The 24302-nt window shown below is 38.8% G+C and overlaps 1 protein-coding gene across 1 annotated transcript in view; it reads left to right on the forward strand.

Annotated features, from left to right (window-relative positions):
* The window catches only part of LOC129740183 (proton channel OtopLc-like), a 49578-nt gene extending 34468 nt beyond the window's left edge, over nucleotides 1-15110 (forward strand). Inside the window, exons 3-4 of the mRNA XM_055731799.1 lie at nucleotides 14081-14512; nucleotides 14569-15110. Of these exons, the coding sequence (XP_055587774.1) occupies nucleotides 14081-14512; nucleotides 14569-14713 (577 nt within the window). The 3' untranslated portion in view covers nucleotides 14714-15110. The remainder of the gene's footprint in view (nucleotides 1-14080; nucleotides 14513-14568) is intronic.
* The last annotated feature ends 9192 nt before the right edge of the window (nucleotides 15111-24302 follow it).

Here is a 24302-nt window from a genome sequence, read left to right on the forward strand (position 1 = left end):
GTTGTTCACTACGGAGAGTTTTGGGCGCATCTTCACCATCACCAGATAATGGTCCGACTCGATGTTGGCGCCCCGACAGGATCTGACGTCGATGATGTCCGAGAAGTGCCGGCTGTCGATCAAAACGTGGTCGATCTGTGATTGAGTTTGGTACGGTGATCTCCAGGTGTACTTGTGTGGGAGGCGGTGCTGAAAAAAGGTACTACGTACGGCCATTCGTTTGGAGGCGGCGAAATCAATGAGTCTGAGGCCGTTTTCGTTGGTCAGCTGGTGCGCGCTGAACCTTCCAATTGTCGGTTTGAATTCCTCCTCCTGGCCGACCTGAGCATTGAAATCCCCGATGACGATCTTGATATCATGTTTTGGGCAACGGTCGTATTCACGCTCCAGCTGCGCGTAGAATTCGTCTTTGTCGTCACCGGTACTTCCGAGGTGAGGGCTGTGCACGTTGATGATGCTGATGTTGAAGAACCGGCCCTTGATTCTCAACCGGCACATTCGTGAGTTGATCGGCCACCACCCGATCACGCGCTTTTGCATCTTTCCCATCACTATAAAAGCTGTTCCAAGCTCGTGTGTGTTGCCGCAGCTCTGGTAGATGGCGCGACCATCTGGATACGTTCGTACCGTGGAGCCCTTCCAGCATACCTCCTGCAGCGCTACGATGTCGAATTTGCGGCTCTTCAATTCGTTGGAGAGCACGTGGGTACTGCCCACAAAATTTAGAGATCGGCAGTTCCATGTTCCAAGTTTTCAATCGCTAGTCCCTTTTCGTCGCGTGGGTCTTTGCCGATTTCCATCCGAAATTTGTTGTTCGTTATTCGTTGCTTATGTTTTTTAGTAGTCACAGGCTCGCAAGGCCCGCAGCTAACCCCACTATCTCGCAGGAGGACCGTCGTGATGTTGCTGTTTTGGGTCCCGAACACCACCAGGACGTTGTTGCACTCCGCACGCCGCCCCTAACATGGAGAACAGACGCGTACGAAGCCCCCTAACTCATTCTGTATGCGACCAAAGCATTCACCGGGGTTGGGTACCCGATCTCCGCTAAGGTTGCTCGCACCCCAGCTAGTACCACGGGGAGGTAGAGAATCGGAGTTGCAGCCAAGAGGTGATATGACCACTACCCGAAGGTTGGGTGTATGGGGTCTCGAGTTGCACATTGTCTACTTCACTAGCCATTCCAAAAGCGAAGGATAGTCAATTCTCGAGGCAAGGATATCGGAGATAAGCAAGGCCCGTGTGGTTGCTCGGCGGGCTTGTAGCGTGTCTAGGCTAATGAGGTTGCAGCGGTTCTCGTAGCTTGGAAGGTGGAACGGGTCAGACCAGTTCAAATGGCGTAGAGCATATCGCATAAACCGTCGTTGTAAAGCTTCGATCCGATCAGCGCCATTCAGATAAAAGGGGCTCCAAACAGCCGATGCGTACTCCAGAATGAAGCAGTAGAGGCTTTTCAGGCAGTTCACGTACATATTTATAATCCTTCGACACACGGAATATAAAGCCCAAACATCGGGAAGCTTTATCAACTATGTAGTTAGTATGGATCTTGAAGTCAAGTTTTTGATCAAGTACCACACCTCAATCTTTTATGTGGTCCACACGAGCTATTAAATGGTCCGAAAGGAAATAATCGGCCAGGATGGGATGCCTTCGCGCGAAAATGTTATGATGGAACATTTACTGCGGTTCGATGCCAGGCAGTTGTTGTTGCATCAGGCAGCAAAAATGTTGAATTGTCTTTGCAGGGATCAGTGTCTTCTGGACCTTTGATTGCGTTAAACAATTTCAAATCATCGGCGTAGGCGAGTTTTGGTCCATAAACCAATAGGAGAGCGTCATTGAAATAAATAAGAAAAACAATCGGCCCAAGGTGGCCCCCTTGCGGAACTTTGGATGTAGCAGGGAACTGTCTGTCAGCAGATTTAACGGTTAGCTTTCTTCCGGTAAGGTAACTCCGAAACTAATCTTATAAGGAATCACAGATCCGAGTTTTGCAATAGCAATTTCATGATTGACCTTGTCGAAGGCAGGCGAGTTTTGCAATAGCAATTTCATGATTGACCTTGTCGAAGGCAGCGGACAGGTCGGTATAGATTGCATCAGTTTGGTTGCCCGCTGTAAAAATGTCTTGCACAAAAGATGTAAAAGTTAATAAGTTCGTACTCGAGAGCTTTTCATCTTAGCAGTCGCCTTCAAAATGGTTTCCTCCTCTATAGCAATGTTGTTTAGAGATGAGTTCAGGGAAGGGACGTTCCGTGCAGCGTTAGTTACTTGATCGGCAGAAATAGATCCAGGAGTGAAAACACTAGAAAATTTTTGGCAAGCAGATTACATATGTCTGCATCCGAATTTGCCACCTCGTCGTCCAAGAACATGCGAGTTGGTAATCCCGATTCTCTTCGTTGATTCTTGACATGTTTCCAAAATGATTTAGGATTTTTCTTGAAGTTTCGTTGCAGTCGTGTCAAATAGTTCTAGTAGCATCGAGAGCTGGCTTTTTTATAACGCTGAATTGAGTATTCGGTAGTGGTCTTCAGTTCTTTGTGATTTGTTCCTATTAAAATTGCGAAAGGCTTTGCATTTCAAAGTTCATCTGGCGTTATTCTATCGTAATCCTTGGAGCTCTAAAGTATCCAGTAATCAAATGTTTCGGAACGTGACGATCAATGTAATTGATGTAATTGATGATGTGAGGAAACGTTTCTGCTGCAGCGTTGGGGTCCGAAAGTACGAGCTCAGATTCCCAGTCCCCTTAGGAGCATTACATAATTTATGGACCTAGACCTATTTATGGACCTAGACCTTGTTCACGGATTCTGAACGCACTCGTGGACGAGTGCTTGATCAAGTCAGATGTGTTTTCTGGCTACTCTTCATTCCATACTACCTTTTTTTACGAGTCGATCACCCAAGTTGTAAATCCTTTTAACGGATTTCATTTCAAGGTACGGCGAGCCACCGCATCTCCCCCGTATGCTAAACTGGGTCCATTCGGTCTATGGGTGCAGTTTGCCGACTCTAGATACTTTTTTTCTGCAAGATGGAAATTTGCCTTCCAAGCATAATAGTCGGGTGTGTGCTGCCGTGAGTGAGTTCGTCCCACTAAAATCACCTAGGATGTTCTCTTTTGATTTCACCCTATGATACTACATCAAGGAGTAGGCTGTGCTCATGCACCTATACATCTCATCCTTTTCCTTTTCTTTTCTCCTTCTCGTTTTTCTATTTCTTCTTTTCCTCTTCCGCCAACTTTAGACTGCTACAGAAGACCCCGTAAGTATTTTGAAGTTATTGACGTCTTGTAATGAACCTGGGACAGAAAAAGATAGCATGTTCTGCTGATTCTTCCGTACCTACGCATTCCAGGCAGTAAGGCGAGCTGATAAGCATAAACCGATGATGGTATATTTAAGCACCCAAAACTCTAAAGGAACCTCGTCAGGTAGAAGTTGACCTTTCCATACTTCCGATTTGGATTAGCCATCTTGCGTTGAACGATGGGTCCTATTGCTCCTGCGCACTCCTCTAACAGCTCTTGTTTCGTAGTACTCCATATTCTCCGCCAGAGTTATGTCAATGGGAATCATGCCCGCGATGACAAAAGTTGCATCTGCTGATATGGTCCTGTACGCACAGGAAACTCGCATGGCTATCAGCCGATGTGTGCTCCGTAATTTGGTTCTGTTGCGTTCTACCTCTTCGGCGGAGCTCCAGGCCGCTCATCTGTATCGTAGTTTCCATAGTGCTACGCTCAAAAGGAGACGTCTCTTGTTACTTTTTGAACCATGGCTGTTGTAGTATTACGTAGTTTATTACCTCTCTATTTGACGGCCTTTATGACCACACCTTTGTATGACACACACCATGTAAACAGAGAAAAAGATATCAATAAAGTCAGTTGTTCCTTGTATTTTCACCAAGTAAAACATGGTGTCAGAAGCTGCGTGAGCTTCATTTGTTTTTTCCGGCGTCATTTTGGAAATCGCGGAAGTTTTGATTCGGGAAGTACCGGTTCCAAATAAACGTTTTAAGAAAAGTTTTACTTCGGTCGTTTATTATTCCGGAAGAGTTCCCGTGTTGTGATTATTATCACACGATGGAGATGCAGGAGTTTTTTGAAAGCCAGACAGCGATGTTCCGTTCGCTCATTGAACAAATGCAACGGATGAATACTGGCGCTAAAGCTGCAGCAGCAGGCGAATAATCTCCAGGATTTGTTCCATTGCCCCCACCGTTATCTGTGGAAGGAGACATGGAACGAAATTTTGACTTTTTCATGTCAAATTGGCAGAACTATGCCAAGAGTATCGAAGTGGATAGATGACCCCAGCAAGACGAAGAAAGAAAAGTTAGTTTGTTAAATAATGTCTGTCATTGGAGAAGCTGCTCTTAAAAAGTACAGCAACTTTGAGCTTACTCAAGAGGAGAGACATAACCTCGAACTCGCGGTGGCAGCAATCAAAGCGAAGGTAGTGGTTGAACACAACAAAAACATCGACAGGTTGGATTTTTTAGAAGCCCAACAACACCCATTAGAATGTACCGAGGACTTCCTACTTCGTTTAAAACATCTGAGCCGGCTGGCCAAACTCGGAGATCTCCGTGATGAATTAGTCGTGTTCAAACTAGCTACATCTAACAAGTGGCCCCACCTCCGACAAAAAATGCTAACAAAACCAGACATCACTGAAGCGGACGCAGTAGCTATGTGCCGCAACCAGGAACTCGGAGAAGCGCGCTCACAACAAGCTGAGGTCAACAAGCTTAAAACGTCTGCCAAGTTAATGAAGTGCAAATTTTGTGGCGACCGCCACGAATTTAAAAAAGGAGCTTGTCCAGCGATCGGCAAGAAGTGCACTGCTTGTGGTGGAAAAAACCACTACGAGCGTGTTTGTAAATCGGAAGGAAAGATCCATAAGAAGAAGCGTCGAGTTAAAGTGCTTAAAGAAGAACCGAATAGTGATTATTTTTATGCTGAGTCAGCCACGGAAAGTGAAAAAGAAACAGAAAATAGGGAAGATGAAGCAGAAATTAGGAAAATTTAAGACAACTCCGCTTCCGGAGGGCAAGTTTTGACAGATTTAGAAGTTAACGTCACCGGCTATTGGAAAACGATCAAATGTGAATTAGACACCGGAGCAAATACAAGTATCATTGGGAAGAATTGGCTGAACAACATTGTTGGATCACCAGAAACCAAAATCACCCCGTCAAAGCTTCGTCTATTTAGTTTCGGTGGAAATTCGATTCCAGTATTGGGCGAAACGAAAATTAGCTGCAGACGAAATGGAAAAAGATATAAATAAGTTTTCCAAGTGGTTGAGGTAGACCATATTCCACTGTTGTCAGCGAACGCCAGCAAGACTTTGGGTTATGTGAAGTTTTGTAACTCAGTGTTTTTTGTAACAGCTACTGATTCCACGAGTTTGCTGAATATTCATCGTTTGGAAGCTATGAAGATAGTCGATCAGTACAAAAGCGTTTTTGAAGGATATGGTCGTTTTGCCGGTGAAGTGTCGTTGGAGGTTGATCAGTCTGTACAACCATGTTTCCAACCTCCAAGAAGCATCCCTTTAGCGTTTCGAAAGAGATGGGATTGTGATTAAAGAGTTTGCGCACACGGAATGGGTGAGCAATGTGGTTCTCGTGAAACGTGAAAAAGATAAAACCAGCTCGATTCGCATATGTCTCGATCCAGTTCATCTCAATCAAGCTCTGAAAAGACCAAACTTGCAATTCCCGACCATAGATGAAATCCTCCCAGAACTTGGTAGAGCCAAAATATTCACAATGGTAGATGCTCGAAAAGGTTTTTGGCACGTCGTCCTGGATGAAAAGAGCAGTCGCCTGACTACCTTTTGGACACCTTTTGGCAGGTACCGATGGAAGCGGCTCCCATTTGGAATATCCCCAGCTCCGGAGATCTTCCAAAATACGCTACACGAGGTTCTTCAAGGCCTGAAGGGAGTGGATTACCTGGTTGACGACATTTTGGTATATGGATGTGGAGAATCTATGGAGCAAGCACTTGTCGATCACAATCGGAATCTGCGGAACCTGTTGGAGCGCCTCGAGAAAAGTGATGTTAAATTGAATCGTGAAAAATTAAAAGTGTGTGAACGATCTGTGAAGTTTTACGGTAATATATTGAGTGATAGCGGTCTCAGACCGGATGATTCAAAAGTGTCTACTATAAAAAAAAACTATCCAGTGCCTACAAATAAAAAAGAATTACACCGATTCGTTGGATTGGTGACCTACCTGGGAAGATTTTTGCCGAATCTAAGTGCCAACATTACGATGTTAAGAAGATTGATCTCGGAAAAAGAAGAGTGGAATTGATCCTCAGCACACGAAGAAGAATTCAATCGATTAAAGTTTATGGTGTCTGATGTAAAGACGTTGTGCTACTATGATCAGTCTCAACCTCTAGTGATAGAATGCGATGCTAGTTGTTATGGTTTGGGCGTAGCGGTTTTTCAGCGCAATGGTGTGGTAGGATACGCTTCTAGAACACTCACGACAACCGAAAAAATTATGCCCAAATTGAAAAAGAACTTCTGGCAATACTTTTTGCGTGTGTTCGGTTCGACAAGTTAGTAGTCGGTAATCGAAAAGTTACTGTGAAAACAGACCACAAACCATTAGTTAACGTATTTAGAAAGCCGTTAATTTCAGCCCCTCGCAGATTACAACGAATGTTGTTGAATCTCCAGCGATATCAGTTGAACATTGAGTATGTTACGGGTAAAGACAATGTGGTCGCGGACGCCTTGTCTCGTGCACCATTACCTGTTTCTTTAGAAGAAGATGATTACAAAAAGTTTACCGTATATCAAGTGTTCAGTGAATTACATAACCTACAACTAGCATCTTGCTTGAAAATGTCTGAGGACTGTTTGAATGAAGTTGTTGAGAAGACCAAAAAAGATAACACGATGCAGCAGATCATCTCGTACATAAATTGTGGTTGGCCAGCAGCTGTGACCAGTTTACCGGAAGGCGTCAAAGTGTACTTCAAGTACAAACATGAATTGGCTACTCAGGAAGGATTGGTGTATAGAAATGACCGCATACTTGTACCACACGCTTTGAGGAAGCGAATAGTTTCGAATGCGCATGTTAGTCATAATGGAGTGGAAGCGACATTGAAGTTAGCTCGTGCTAACTTGTTTTGGCCTGGCATGAGTGCACAAATCCGAGATTCAGTTGCAGCGTGTTCTATCTGTGCCAAGTTTGCCTCATCTCAAGTAGCTCCTCCAATGCAAACTCATCCAATACCAGTACATCCGTTTCAACTTATATCCCTCGATGTTTTTTCGCTGATTATCAAGGACAAAAACGAAAACTCCTTGTGACCGTCGATCACTATTCCGACTTTTTTGAGGTCGACCTTTTAAAAGATTCAACTCCGGGATCGACTATAACTGCCTGTAAATCTAATTTTGCTTGCCATGGTCGTCCTCAGGTCGTACTGTCTGACAATGGTACGAATTTCTACAGTCGAGAGTGGGTAGCTTTCACTAAAGAATGGGACTTTAAGCACACGACATCGGCTCCAAACCATCAGCAGGCAAACGGAAAGGCGGAGGCCGCTGTCAAAATCGCTAAGCATCTTTTAAAAAAAGCCAAATCTTCTGGAACGGATTTCTGGAACACACTCCTTCATTGGCGGAATATCCCCAATAAGATCGGGTCGAGTCCAGTGCAGAGGTTGTTTTCTAGAAACACAAAAGGTGCCTACCAACATCAGCTAGCAATTCACGGTGTGTTTCGTAGAAGGACTTAAAGAAAAAAAAATACAGTAACGCTAATTTTTGCATGGGTAGAAAGTAGAGCTTCTTCCGGTTAATTTTCACCGAAAATTAAAATATTTTGTCGGTGACTCCCCATACAAAATATTTTTTTGAAAATTTTCTATTTGAAATCTTTAAAAAATAAATATATTTTTAGTGTTTTATAATTTTAGAGGAATTAATTTTCTTAGTTTTAACTTTTAATACCTTTAAATTAAACTCAACAATGTCATTAAAAACTTTGAAAAATTTTCAAATTTTTTTAAACTAGTTACAGAGCTGTTTAACATAAAAAATGCTTAAAAAGTATCTTCGTATCCTAAAAAAAAAAATTAAAAATTGGCTGGCAAATCCTGTTAGTAGTCTGAGAGAGTCAAATTATCTGAAATTATTAGAATTATCTAAAATAATATGAATCCATTTGAATCCATAATTTTTAGATTTTTTGATTGTGGCAACACTGGAGGAAATTTTATTGAAAAAAAAGCTCAATGAATAAGAAAATTATTAAACACTAGGTACCGCTATAACTTTTTTATGATAACCCTTATCGTAATGCGCTCAGGAGTAGAAACGTTTGCCTTAATTTAAGCTTTGAAAAAATTATTACGATAATGAATTTTGGAAAGTTAACGATACGTTAAAAGACATCTTTGATGAGAAATCCGTTTTTATACTTCTCCTGAGTTAAATGTCTCAAAATTTCAATCGTACTTCAGACTCAATGCAAATCGCTACAACAGTTCAATCTAGCTTAAATTTTGCTTGTTTCTGTCTTTTGATACAATTATCATTATAAGCCTGGAGTTTGCTTTAACCTTTTTATTTTTATTATTTTCTAGCCCAAGTTTTGTACCCCACTGCACTCTGTGATTCTTCCATTTTATTTTTACTGTTTAGATTAAATAATCTTAGCTTCCACGATTTCCAACCCACTATATTATTTAAATCATCTCTTAAATTCATTGTTTTAAATAAAATTTTACAGTTTTTTGGATATAAATTCATTTAATGGATGAATCTAGTCTAAAACTGTGATAAATTTGGAATTTTTCTAAAAAAATGCATTTCAATGTTTTTGTCGATCTTACATGTACAAAAATTATCAGTATTGTTGGCAAAAGTGAATTGCAGATTGTCGATAGCAAACTAGCCTGCAGCGCGTCGGATTCATCATATTTTGTTCATCCCTTACTTATTTTAATTATTCTACTGTACACTGAAGGTCTTTTTATTATTAAATAATACAATAATGAAGCATTTATGTTACAGTAAAACATTCATAACTTCTACAATTGTATACCAATTATGGCAAAAAGTATAGAAATCATTGATTTGAATAAACCATAGAAATTCATAAAAACAAAAAAAAAATAAAACACATAAATCAGGTCCAAAACCGTCGATAAAATAGAAATTTCTCTAGAAAATAAAATCGTTTTTCATCGTTTTGTTGATCATGAATATGAAAATATCAGCAGTACTTCAATTCTTAAGCAAAAGTGAAGTTCAAATGATTAATAAAAAATTTATTCACCATCAAATGGTGTTGGACTGTTATTATTCATGTATCATAACATTTTTTTTTAACCAGAATTAGTTCTCCAAGATACACACATATAAATATAAATTCATATTACATTTGGATAACACCAATAATAACAAGGATATTCCAAATAATAAAATTTAAAATAAAATGTTCATATAAAAATAAGTTTTTCAGGAAGTCCAAATCACTTATCTTTCCAGGCGTTGAAATTTTTTATTGTTTCAGAATGACAAAATACTTCAGTAAAAATAAAAAAATAAGTTTTCCATGAAAAAAGTCACTATTCCATTGCATTGGAATAAATTTACAGGTAATAATTTCTAAATATGGACTACAAATCTTCAAAAAAAACAAAACGTATGAGGACTCACCGACCAAATATTTTAATTTTGCCTGAAAATGATTCAGAAAAGGCTAAATTTTTCATTTCTGAAAAAATTAGAGTTACTGTATTTTTTCTTTTAAACATCTTCCATAAAAGCACCGTGAATTTAACACCGAAAGTTGTGCAAAATGTTGCTGAGGCAATCGAGACTAATAGAAAAAAAGCCAAGCAACAGTATGATAAAAAAAAACGAGAGAGCTGACGGATTTGGAAGTTGGATCACCGGTCTATGTTCAACTTAATCCAGAATCTTCTAAGCACTGGACCCCAGCGGCAATACACCAACGTCAAAACGAGCGCTCCTTTGTAGTAGATGTTCGAGGGTCAAGCTATAAGGGTATATACGGGCGCCAGTATTGGCGAAAAATTGGCCTCAGCCATAACCTCAAACTTTGATGAGCTGACGGCCTCACCAGTGATGCTAGGCGCGCTACTAAAATCAGTATTTTTTTTTAAACTAATTATAATATTTCTGAATTGATTAAATTTTTAACAATCAACAGCTAATCGTTTGAATTCATTACGGGGCGTCTCTAATAAAATTGATGAATATAAGCCATCTTCCGCTAATGAATTTTCAAGGTGAATTTTAAACATCTGAAATATATTTTCATGTACTGCTCGGTAAAGTAAAAAGAGTTGTTTCCAACTTCTAAACGAATGCAAAATCGTTCACTGTTACAAAAAAAAAGTAAATTAATAAAAGCCACGTTGATGTTGACTATGAAAATAATAGCCTGTATGCTCTGATTATTTATAACATTTTCACATAATTCGCTACAACGTTTAAGTGTGCGATACAGACAGTTGTTATTCAGTTCAGATAAATGTTGCGTTTAATTTCATATTCTAATAGAAACCTAGGGGAAAGTTGCAAATTCTCAGTACTCATGAAAACGTTTTTCAATAAAAATTCAATTTAAAATATAATCATTTTCCAAATATCAATGCACTTGGCAGCCCTGACCACCCAAAAAATCAAAACACGAGCATCTGTGTGTCGCTTTTCCACAGGGCGAATTTGTCGATATTAGTACCGCAAAATCGCGTTTATCGTTCACCCTTCTCAAAAATTGATTCTGTTCTCCCATGGTTTGAGGTTAGGGCTGAGGCCTCCTGCTAAGGTGGTGTTCGTGTAAAACTGTCAATATATCCTAATAGACGTGATCGCAAACATCTGAAGCCTCGTAAAGAGCCGATTACGCCCTCATCTGTTCAAAACCATCCAAGTTTGCCAACAACGTTCACCAACGAGCAGGCCCTGGTACCCGATCACACATCATCTGTCAGTCTGAATGATCAAGCTGCAGATACTGCAACACCGGAGAAGAATGACAACACGATGGACAGTAGAATGGAAACTGCAAACATACATCGGCCGTTAGCCGAAACTCCACGACGTCCGAAGAGAGATATTAAAGTCCCGATAAAATTCAAAGACTATCTTCTTGATTTCGAGTAATCAGTTAAATGCTAGGGAAGGGAAGATGTTGTAGTATTACGTAGTTTATTACCTCTCTATTTGACGGCCTTTAAGGCCACACCTTTGTATGACACACACCATGTAAAAAGAGAAAAAGATAGCAATAAAGTCAGTTGTTCCTTGTATTTTCACCAAGTAAAACGATGGCAGTTCGACATCATCCAGGCCAATAAATCGATGCCTTTCGATGCACTTTTACAACAGTATTTGACATGCGCACGAAAACTCAAGCAATTGTCGACCTTTACTCCGAGGTATTTCACCTGCTGTTTCGAAGCTGTCGTGTGTCCTCCGACAGTAATTTCCATGTGTGGCATAACTGTTTTCTTGATCACGAATAACGCTTCGGTTTTATGGTGAGCTATCTCGAGCTTACCTCCCTCGATCCAGATACCAACCATTTCTGCGGACACCGTTCCAAGGTCTTCTACCACTTCAATTATTTCGGCGATGATCATGAGCACGATATCGTCAGCGAATCTAACTATTTGCGTGCCTGCTGGTAGTTTCAGTGTTAAAATCTGATTATACATGACATTCCAAAAAACAAGTCTTAGTATGGAACCCTGTGGAACACCCGCCGTTGGGGCAGTGGATCGTAACTCAGTTTCGGTGACGTACGTCAGGAGTCAGCAGTTCAAGTCAACTCTAGGTACTATGTGCCTCTACGTCATTAAGTCCACATGGGGCCTCTGGCCATAATCCCCGTCTGGACCTGAAACGAAGGCTGTACCCGTGATGGGAGACCAAGTCCACGCTTCTGCACTCATCGGCATACTTGGTTTCAATTCAGAACTCCATCAGTTCCTTCTAGTTACGATTCAAAACTTAGAACCTCTCCTCTTACGACTTGAGGTCTTGGCTCGGCTTGATTTGGCTCGAGGCCCTCTCCTCTTTGCCCGTCGAGAGCAGCTTATCCTGGACACGCGTCTGTCACAGCACACTTCCGGGTCTTTTCGAAACTTTTCGAATTATTCCCGGCAAAGACGTCATCCTACACCAACTCTAGTGAGTCACCCGCTGACGACGTGAAGTTCTCTCTATCCGAGAGTATTCCGCGGCGTGAATACACAACTCCCTATGAGTTCGACTGCGCAGAAGGTATAGTCTCAACCCAGCAGCCTCCGGCGCAAAGGGCGCATTCTACTCGGATACTCCGCGACGATAACGGTGGAGATATCCTACTCACGTACGTGACGTACCAAGTAGCTCGGCATACGCAGTAGGTACAGTCTTATCTTACCGCTAGGATCGGACAAACTCTACGCAGATGCTTCCCCTTCGAACCTCGGACAGTAGAACACTACGTGCTCTGTTTTCTGCACTATGTCACCGCAGGTTGGGCAGGATGGCGAAGCCTGATGGTTGAACTGCATGGAGCATCCGTGATCTGTCAAGAACTGCGTCATGCAGAAATCCACCTCTCTATGTTTCAGATCCATCCAAAATCCGACGTTAGGGATCAAACGATGGGTCCTCCAGCCGCGTTTCGAGCTGTCCCACTGGTGCTACCAGTTGGACATTGGGGCGTCTCTGGCATGTTTCCGCACATTGGGCATGTGCCTGTACTGGTAGCAGAAGATATCTTCCTTTTATAAAACCGAGATCGGCATGCCCAGCTGCTACCGAGGACACTGTTCGTTATCCGCTGATAACCTGCAGGTTCATGATTTCTGCGGATTACACTGCCTCCTCAAGGCTGTCGTTCCATATCGCAGAATGGACGAGTTCACGCTCTCCAAGACTGCAGTGGATCGCTAAGTTGTTCGATATAGCCCGCGAGAGGGCTGCCGTCGCCATTGCCAATTACTTAATCGCACGCTTGCACTTGATTGCGCACGATCCAGCTGCAATCGTCCCTGTTTGTGCTGATATCAAGTTTGTGATCAGCACCATCTCGGTCTTGTGGTGAGCCAGGCGTAAGCTCTTAGAGCGCATCCAACTTTCCACTTGTCCGATCGCTACTGTGGGGATTAGTTGGACTCCCTCTGTTGATGGGCCCGATGCCAGGAGAACCACGTTGTCGGCGAATTCCACAAGTCAAACTTCCATGGGGAGACGCAGTCTGAGCAGTTCGTCGTAGACGAAGTTCCACAATACCGAGTCAAGTATCGATCCTTGTGGAACTCCTGCTTAGACGTTCACTGTTTCTAATTCTGATTGATTCTGGCTATTCTAATCCTGAATCTAGGTACCGATGTTCAATTTTTTTTTCTTTTTTATAGGAATTTAACCCATTAAGGTGATACTTTCTTGATATGTTCAATATAAGTTCTAAGTTATACCCCAATTTAAGATTCACGCCTTAATTGAAGAATAGTTGGTATTGAAACAAAGTTCAGGTGGTGTTAGGTCTACGCTTAAATGGAGCATCGTAGTCAAGAGTGTCCTTTTTCCTGATCCATTACAAATTTCCCGGAGTTTTATATGTTTTGAGAAAAGTAGGTAGTATAGATAATATTTATCACAGTGATAGTGGTTACCTTTCAAACTTTGGCTTGGGCACTTTAAAAACTTATTTTTTTTCTTGAGGGGCTTGTGATATAGCTCAGCTGGCAAGTAAGTTGCTTCCTGAGCCGATGTCCATGAGTTCGAGCCCAAGAGTAAACATCGATCACAGTTGTACCGGATAATGGGGAAAAAATAGGGATCTCTTTTTTTTCCAATACTCAAATATTAGATTAACTCTACGTTGCACTTTTTGATCGTTCCACCCTACATCAGCTTGTCAAAGTTGAGAGGGTTCACTGCACCACGAGATTTCAGTTTTTCTAATCTCAGACATTTTTCAGAGCTGAAAACAAAGAATTTTTCCTGGCAGAATATTAATAATTCTGACTTTTAAATATTTTTCATCTCAACAGTGAGTATCGGGACACCGGAATCCTACTAGATTCTATCTTCGAGCTGTCGGTGTTGTCGATCATGACCCTCGCTGTCATCATTGCCTACTTCCAAACGGCCAAACTGGACATCAACCCGCATCCGATTTCCCGCATGGACGACGTTCTGCTATTCATCGCCATCCCGGCATTCTTCTCCGAGTCGCTGTTCAGTATGATCCCGGCCTTCGAGAACCAGTCCATTTTGAATGGGTTCATCATTTTCATGCAGCTGCTTCAGATCCTTATTCAGACGCCCTGGATCATCGATACTTTAAGGCGGTGTGCCAATGCCCCGGAGCTGAGGAAAAAGAAACCGGGCAAGGAACTGGTCACCTTCTTGACCATTGCCAACGTTTCTCTCTGGCTATACTACACCTTCTCCGTAAAAACAGGTGATTTCGGAGATGAGAGGTAAGTTCTTGGTTCTAAGACCGAAATAATCGAACTAATCCTTCCATAATTTTCAGATACGACTTCTACGGAGATGTGCTGTGGTCAATCCTGAACCATTTATCCCTGCCGCTGATTATGTTCTACCGGTTTCACGCGTCCGTTTGTCTGGTGGATATCTGGAGACATTCCTATGAACCCGGGGAGTTTGCCCATCATTGAGGGAGAAGTTGGAAGCCAAAAAAAACAAAGAAAGCAAACAAAAAATGGCAGCGCTAGTAGAATTCCAAAGTTGATATTAGAGCTTCGAGTGCGCTTCGAGTGATGGGCGCTTAGCCCAAACCGAATCAAGTCGACAGATAACAACACGAGTAGCTAGGATCTAGATATGCAAATCCGTGTAGTTGTTGACGCATAGATAACGAAACAGACAGAGTTGTCATTGACGAAATGTGGAGGCGCAAAAATGAAGAAAGTAGAAAAAATATATACCAAAGTGATGCAGAAATTTGGTGGCAGGGTTCTTTTTCCACTGCCATGTTTTTATTCAACTTCTGCTGATATAAACTTAGTAATGTATTGAGCGAAATATATACACCTGTTGTAGTTAAGGTAGAAATGTGTTTCGTTCGGGGACTTATTCTGGATAAATCAATATCACACGGGGACGATACTTATCGAGCTCACAGTATGAGTTTGTTCAGGAGTTAGGCCCGGTTTAAGTTGAGTTTTTGCGCAAAGCTATCCGGATTATACGATTTTTTGGGACAACTTCTCGTCGCTTCTGGCCTGTGGAAGTGGTAATTTTATAAATAAATAAAGTGTCGATAAGAAAAGATTATCAATACTATTTGTACGCATGTATTCCTCCTTAAATTTTTCTTTAAAATGGAAATGTTACCTCAAACTTTCATGAAAAAGCATATCAAAAGATCTTAATTGCCTATCTAATTGTGAATGCTTTTGCATTTCGCAGCTTCTGTTTTATTTAAAAAAAAAACTAGCTGGCCCGATGTGCTTTGCAGCACCTTTCAATTAATATTGATTTTTTTGCATGAAAAACTAATTTTCAATTTGTTTTTCGTTTCATATTAAAAATCCTAATATTTGGCTCGGTTTCTTTAATTCTGTTTTATAGAATAATATTTATCAGAATATCGAACAAAACTGATATAAAATATTCTAACTGGTGATATTTTTCAGTTCAGATGATATTTGAATAGTAATTTTCATATAAATACAGGGCGGCCTAGAGTTGGCTCGCTTCAGTTGCATAATTTAAAGCGTCTACAGTACCTGCATTTTGCCTTTATTCATGCAATTAAGGTGGAATTAGTGTTGTCCTGAAAAATTCTGATATTTTTTTGCATCGTGTTCTGATTTTTTACCAAACCATTTGTGTAGGGATGAGATGAAGAGTATACAGAAAATAAATCAAATTTAATTAGGAATAAAATAAAATAATAGTTGTGTTCGGCAACATAGATGAATAAAATAAAATAAATTTCTATGAGAACATTTGCTATTTTGGCAGCACTTGACAAACAAACAAAACAAAGTCAGTCATTGATCTATTCTTGCGAGCGACAGACGTGTTTAGGAGAATCTCTGAATTGAGATTCGTAAAATCACGACAATGGCGTGGTTGGTAGAATAAGCACAAATAGCGCAGATATTTAAGGCTGCTGCTGATTGTTTTGATTTGGCCTTCCGGTGGAAATAAGACGGAATTGCCCCTGAAAAGCGCAGATATTTAAGGCTGCTGCTGATTGTTTTGATTTGGCCTTCCGGTGGAAATAAGACGGAATTGCCCCTGAAAAGCGCAGATATTTAAGGCTGCTGCTGCTGATTGTTTCGATTTGGCCTTCCGGTGGAAATAAGACGGAATTGCCCCTGAAAAGCGCAGATATTTAAGGCTGCTGCTGCTGATTGTTTTGTGATGATGATGTGTTGAAGGATAAGCAGAAATTAAATAAAATTTTTAGGATGGAGAATAAAGATATGGAATATGAAATAAAAATTGAGGATATTTGGTAAATAAAATTTTGCACTAATGAAAAAAAAAAACAAATGTTGATGTGTGAAAAGTTTTAATTAAGAATAGAGGTGAGAAGGAATGTAGGGATGAGATGAAGAGTATACAGAAAATAAATCAAATTTAATTAGGAATAAAATGAAATAATAGTTGTATTCGGCAACATAGATGAATAAAATAAAATAAATTTCTATGAGAACATTTGCTATTTTGGCAGCACTTGACAAACAAACAAAACAAAGTCAGTCATTGATCTATTCTTGCGAGCGACAGACGTGTTTAGGTGAATCTCTGAATTGAGATTCGTAAAATCACGACAATTTGGTATTCCTGACCTGAGATAAGATATCGAGATTTTGGCCTTAGCTCTAAGTTGAGATTATTACTCTTGATTCACTATAGTCGTTTATTTATAAAGATTTGATTAAGAATTTAGAACTTTGATTTTAGAGAAGATCATTTTGCTTGAATTTTTTCAAACCCCTCTCCTCCTACGGCCATGTCTAGATCTGAAATGTACACACTGCTACATAATGTACACATTGTTTCTCAAGTTTTACCGGTATTGAAATATTCATTTTTCACTATAATCGATTTTAAAATGCGTTTTTATTTAAACACTAAACATACCGACATGTTGGATATATTGACCTATTTGTGCAGCGGGCGGTAAAATGACGGCAAACACGTTTTTCTCTGAAACTCTCTTGTTTCTCAACCGATTTTTTTTCAAAGTTTATAGTTTTGGAGAACTTGACTCAAATATGATTTTAAGACAATATTGCGCTACAATAATTCATTCGCAAGTTATTCAAAGTAAAGGATTATTTTTTTGAAAAAATACAACCTTCGGGAAAAAAACTGTAAAACATTTAATAAGTCCTCAAATTTTTTTTCACTTAGTGTCTAAGTGAGCTGAAGTTAGAAGCTATACACTGCCGGTCAAAAGTTTGGGATCACCCGCTAAAAACATGCAAATTTTGACCGTTCATTTCTCAGCCGTCTTAGGACATATTGCAAATCTTCCGATCTTATTTGAAAGATAATGAGCAATAGCTATTTCGGAGGTTTTTTGCCCAGAAATAATGTTTTAGTTTTGCACCTTAAACTTAACCTAAAGTTAGAACATTTTCAAAAAATCGCACTCCATATTCAAAGCTGTTCATCTCGGGATAGGGTGGACAAAATTTCAAAATTTGAGTTGCATTAGAATCCTTATTCTATACTTCTCAAAACACAATCAAAAATCTTTGTACTTTTAATTAATAAAATAGACAATTAAGTTATCGTCCAAAAGTTTGGGATCACTCCTGGTATGGTCTATCGGCCAAAAGTTTGGGATCATTTTTTTTAAAAACATGCAAATTTATCTCATTCATATCTTTCTAATTTAACATCGTATTGCAGATCTAAAGGGTGCATTTGAAAGCTTAGGAAATGTTTTTTTTTATAAATTAATTAAAAAATTATATTTCAAATCCATAACCATAAAAAATTCAGAATCAAAAGTGTGAATTTAAAAAAAAAACAATTAATTTCAGTTAAACTTTTTATGATTATCACTTTAAAATATAATTTTTGTATGAATTTATAAAAAAATGACAATTCTTAAGCTTTCAAATATACCCTTCAGATCTGCAATACGATGTTAGATTAGAAAGATATGAACGCCCCAAACGGCCCAAAATTTTGGCCGATACACCATACTAGGGGTGATCCCAAACTTTTGGACGATAACATAATTGTCTATTTTATTAATTAAAAGTACATTTATAAATTTTAGCACAAAGTTTTTTGATTGTGTTTTGAGAAGTATAGAATAAGGATTCTAATGCAACTCAAATTTTGAAATTTTGTCCACCCTATCCCGAGATGAACAGCTTTGAATATGGAGTGCGATTTTTTGAAAATGTTCTAACTTTAGGTTAAGTTTTAGGTGCAAAACTAAAACATTAATTCTGGGCAAAATACCTCCGAAACAGCTATTGCTTATTATCTTTCAAATGTGATCGGAAGATTTGCAATATGTCCTAAGACGGCTGAGATATGAACGATCAAAATTTGCATGTTTTTTAGCGGGTGATCCCAAAATTTTGGCCGGCAGTGTATATTGCGCATATAGAATTTTTTTAAAAGTTTTTTCTAGATCATGGCCACAAAAATGTCAAAAAGTGATATAAAACACGTACTTTTCAATCATTCAGCCGCAAAAGCTGTACCAGTCACAGTAGAAAAAAAAATTAAAAAGAGTTGACGTTATTTGTCACATTTTAGCATTTGGCATTCGGCACACAAAATGTATGATGCCACTTTTTTACCTTTTCTGTGGCCATGATCTTGATTTTTTTTTAATTTCATAAGTATAGCTTCAAACTTCAGCGTACTTAGGCCTTAGTAAAATTTTTCTCGAGCATTTAATATCTGATTTACAGCCTTTTTCCTAAGCATGTTTTTACAAAAAAAAACTTCGACTTTGAATAACTCTAAAATGAATTATTGTAGCTGAAAATTGTCTGAAAATTATATTTGATTCACATTAGGTATAGGCTTCCCAAAACTATAAATTTTGTAGAAGTCGGTTGAGAAACAAGAGAGTTTAAGCGAAAAAAAGTGTTTTCCGTCATTCGAAAATAGTCCAGTAGTTAAATTTTCGAAGAAATTTAAGCCGTTATCATCAAAAACCGTCAATGGACCACCTCCGGTACGTTTAAAGTTAACTTGTGGATTCGGGGCGAACAGAGCACCCTTTATCGGGGCACGATGAGCATTTCTGCCTTATAAATTTAGCAGCAAACTCCACTCAATGAAGTCAACTCAATTAAAGAGTTACAGCTTGACAGATTTCATCTGGGAAGTTGGCCTAGAGGTAAGGTGTCGGAGAGGTAATTCAGATGATTCGGGTTCGATACTTGTTCGAAGCAGTTTGTTTTTTCATTAACTATTCATGATTGATCATTTGAATCGTTGCATTATACGGCTAGTCGCATCATCCTCAAAACAAAGCACCAGAAAAATAATGAATGAGTGAGTATTAATTGTTTGTATCCAAACACACATACTATTTTCGGTTGTAGCTTTATTTGATTGATGATGTTTTGAACAAAAAGGTTAACAAAAATAAAGCTAACAATAAAAAAAGAGCTATTTTCCCGTTTTGGAATCTGACTGGAATTCCCCCCACCACCTCCGAAAAAACACCGAACCTTACAAAAAAAGTATGCAAAGCATGTTCAGTAAATCATCAAGGCCTATAACGGTCATTTGAACAGACGGTTGTTTTTCAAAATTTTTACCAAATTAACCAGATTTTGAGAAACTGAAAATATCAGCGTCTAAAAAATAAAAAAAAAGTAAATTTTTAATTTTACCGATCACTGTAGCTCGATAGATTGTTCGGATGGTGTTTAAAATAGTAACCATTTCTCGTACCCAAATAACTACCCATGTAATATTTGTTTCCATTTGGTAGATAGGTTTTTGATTTATGTGAAAAAAAATTGTATGAAAGCTGCTCTCTTCCCTAACTTTATCCCCAATTGAAAGAGAAAGGAGTCTCAAAGAAGCATTTAACAATTTTTCGTATCCAATAGCCCTTCTATGCCCAATTTGTTTCTATTTGCTCGATTAGTTCTCGAGTTATGCGAAAAATTGTGAAGCGATTGAAAATTGTGAAATTTACTTAATGCAAACTATGCAAACATTTGTCTTTTCTTCGAGAGACTCCCTCCCTCCTTCCAGGAAGGAGGAACCTTTCCCGGCCTCCAATACCCCCATCTGCCAAGTTTCACGCAAATCGGTTAAGTAGTTTTCGAGTCTATAGTGAACAGACAGACAGACATACAGGAAGAAAACCATTTTTATGTATAACCCATTCCAACATGACGCCACAACGTTTGCGAAACAATTTTCTGGTAAATTGTATGTAAATTTGACAGTTCATGGCGCAGTTTGAAAAAAATACACTCCTTAGTACAAAATTGATTTCACTACAATTTAGAATCAAAAGTATTTTTATTGAACGGATAGTTATGGTGGGAAATGTATTTGCAAGTTACCGGCTGAAGGGAGATGTGCGTCCTGTCTCACTAGAGATCGTTTGCTGACTTAGGGCACATTCCAGTTGTATGCGTACAGCGAGGCAGAATGTGAGAGGGATACGATATCCTCTCGCAAAAACCTACCAGTTGAGAGACTCGATGTACACGCCAGAAGAACGATAATGTTATCCTCGGCTACACATCTCCCCCTTACATAGAGAAAACGCAAAAAAACGCTTTATGCATTTTTAACCTGAAAATGATTAAAAAAGATAAATAAAATGGAAAATACTACTACCAACTTACTTTTATCTACAATGACTTCTGTCTACGAGATATCCCGGAAGAAACCCTTATTTTTTTCCGCAAACTATCAATATTTTTGTTTATAATTATGCCTTACGTGTATTAGCTATTGAGCTCTTTTTCATCATACACAACACTCAAGTTGATTTATCCGAGCTTCCATAATAGGTTATCTCTAACCTTCAATAAACCCTCGACTAAACTTGGAATTTCACTCTTGGAACTCCCATTGCCTTCAACGATTGCTAATTTAGACATCTCGTTTAACTCTTTCTCCATCGGACATCTCGTCGTAAAGCTTAGAAATTCAAATTAAGCAAACTTTTAGAATACTCTGACCGGGATAGCGCATGTCACCCTTCCAATTAAACAAATTTCAAATCAAAATCGAATCAGAATACTCAAGACTTGGTTCCCAGTTCCAGTTGTGTAGTTAAAATTAACCTATAAATCGCTCCTCATGTTGATCCTCTCGATACAACATACAGTTGCGTTCAAAAAAGAATGAAATCGCATGAAGCTGCGTACCCACTTCCAACTTTGATAAGCTGCCATTTCTCTCTCGGTTTATATTTTTTCATGAAAACTTCACACAATCTAGTTCAACTATCCAACTAACACTCCACAAAATTTGAAGTCTTTTGAATGACGAGAAACAAAGATACAGCTTTTCCCGTAAAAAAGGGAAATTTGGAGTTGCTTCACTAAATTTGCTGTATCTTTGACAATTTTCATCGAAAAATCTTGAAATTTGGCCCAAAGATGTAAAAATGTTTGATCTAATATCAGGCCAAGTTTCGTCAAAATCGATGAACGTGATCAAAAATGGTGCCGGGTTGAAGATAAGGTTCATTATCGCGCAGCAGACGATTTCATTCTTTTTTGGACGGATGTTTGTATGGAAAACATCATAATCTATGTATTCTTGGTTTTTTTCTTCCACAAAACCAACATTTATTACAAAGAATGTTGTAAATTGATAGGAACTTCATCCTTGCTTTGTTAAGAAATAGAAATTGTTCCAACAGAGCTGGTATTGAAACAAAAGAGCGAATAGAATACTCGCTTTAATTGTGGATCAAATTTGTTTATCGGTATAATTAGCAGGTCATTTCTTTAACTCTGTTTTGCTTATTTTGAACCCTGTTGAAACATTTTCTCTTTCGAAACAAAGTACGAATGTAGTTGTAAGCAATTTACAACATTCTTTGTGATAAGTTTTGGTTTTGTGTAAGAAAAAACCAAGAATACGTGGATTACGATGTATTCCATACAAACATCCGTCCAAAAAAGAATGAAATCGTCTGCTGAGCGATAATGAACCTCATTTTCAATCCGGCACCATTTTTGATCACGTTCATCGATTTTGACGAAACTTGGCTTGATATTAGATCAAACATTTTTACATCTTTGGACCAAATTTCAAGATTTTTCAATGAAAATTGTTAAAGATACAGCAAATTTAGTGAAGCAATTCCAAATTTCCCTTTTTACGGGAAAAGCTGTATCTTTGTTTCCTGTCATTGAAAAGACTTCAAATTTTGTGGAGTGTTAGTTGGATAGTTGAACTAGATTGTGTGAAGTTTTCATGAAAAAATATAAACCGAGAGAGAAATGGCAGCTTGTCAAAGTTGGAAGTGGGTACGCAGCTTCATGCGATTTCATTCTTTTTAGAACGCAACTGTACATTCTGGAAATGAACCTTCAGAATACTCTTCCCGAATTTACGTCTCCCCAATCCAACGTAATTTCGTAAAGTGATAATTCAGAACACTCTTCAAGTTGGTCCTCCCGATCAAACAAATTCATGAAGTGAACCTTCCGAACACTCCTCATGTTGGTCCTCCCGATCCAACGTAAATATGAAGTGAACCTTAAGAACACTTCTCTCGTTCCTCCCGATCCAACGTTATTTCGTTAAATGATCCTTCCGAACACTCTTCATGTTGGTCCTCACGATCCAACAAATTCACGAAGTGAACCTTCAGAATACTCTTCATGTTGGTTCTCCCGATCCAACGAAAACATTAAATGAACCTTCAGAACACTCCTTATGTTGGTTCTTCTGATCCAACGTAGTTTCGTAAAGTGATCCTTCAGAACACTTTTCATGTTGGTCCTCCCGATCCAACAAATTCATGAAGTGAACCTTCACAGCACTCTTCATGTTGGTACTCCCGATCCAACGTAAATATGAAGTGAATCTTAAGAACACTTCTCTTGTTGGTCCTCCCGATCCAACGTAATTTCGTAAAGTGATCCTTCAGAACACTCTCCATGTTGGTCCTCCCGATCCAACGAAAATATGAAGAGTGTTCTGAAGGATCACTTTACGAAACTACATGGGATCAGGAAGATTAACATGAGGAGTGTTCTGAAGGTTCACTTCATAAATTTGTTGGATCGGGAGGACCAACATGAAGAGTGTTCGTAAGGATCGCTTAACGAAATTACGTTGGATCGGGAGGACCAACAAGAGAAGTGTACTTAAGGTTCAGCCGAGAGAATGAACTTTTCTTTTATTTTAGAAAACCGTATTTTTCTACTCTTTTATTCGATGAATTTTTATGAAAATTTCAGAAAATTATCAAGTCATTACAACCAACAAATTACTGTTTTTTCTTTAATTTTGTTTTCAATTTATTTTAGAGCGATTTAGTTTCGTGGCGCCACAAAGCGCCATTTTTTACAACACGGTTTTGCAAACGTGCGTTGTGACGTTAAGAAATTTTATGGTCGGTTACATGAAATGAATCAAAGTATAATCAAAATCAATGATTAATGTACTAAAAATGCTTAAAAACTTAACAAATAATGCGAATTTAATGACGAAATCGATCCATTTATTTAAAAAAAAATAAGGGCATTGAATCTACAAGACCCATATAAGAAGATAAGGCTTACAACACTGCGCACATCAATTTTAATAGAAATTGATTTGTGCGATTAAGTGAATATTATTTTAAAAACACTTATACGAGGAAATCTAGGAAAACTTATTCGTAAAAGCATTGCATTGTGTTTCTGAATCTTTTTAATGTTTTACTGCAAAGGAAAGGAAAAATAAATTGTAATTTTAAAAGCCTTTGATCTATTAAAAGTTAGTAAATGGACACTAGAGTGTCCAAATCAGCCAACTTATGAAAATTTTATAAGTTGCAAGCTAAACTTGATTCTAGGCCTAGTACAAAGTCCATTGATAAATTTGGAGGATCGGACAACGAAAGGCGCAATATGCCTGAAATTTGTATGTACTAATTATAAGAAATTTTGTTTGGAAGGAATTATTAAGTCTCTATCGGCCGATTTGTTTATATTATAGTTATTCATGAAACTTTAATTATGAAAAATAGTTCATCTCAATGTCACATTTTAATAAGGGTTATGGTAAAAATATGATATTGAGTTTCAAAAATAAGCTACTGAAGGGTCG

This window comes from Uranotaenia lowii, chromosome 1 (genome assembly GCF_029784155.1).
Source record: "Uranotaenia lowii strain MFRU-FL chromosome 1, ASM2978415v1, whole genome shotgun sequence".
In the NCBI taxonomy this organism is placed as follows: domain Eukaryota; kingdom Metazoa; phylum Arthropoda; class Insecta; order Diptera; family Culicidae; genus Uranotaenia; species Uranotaenia lowii.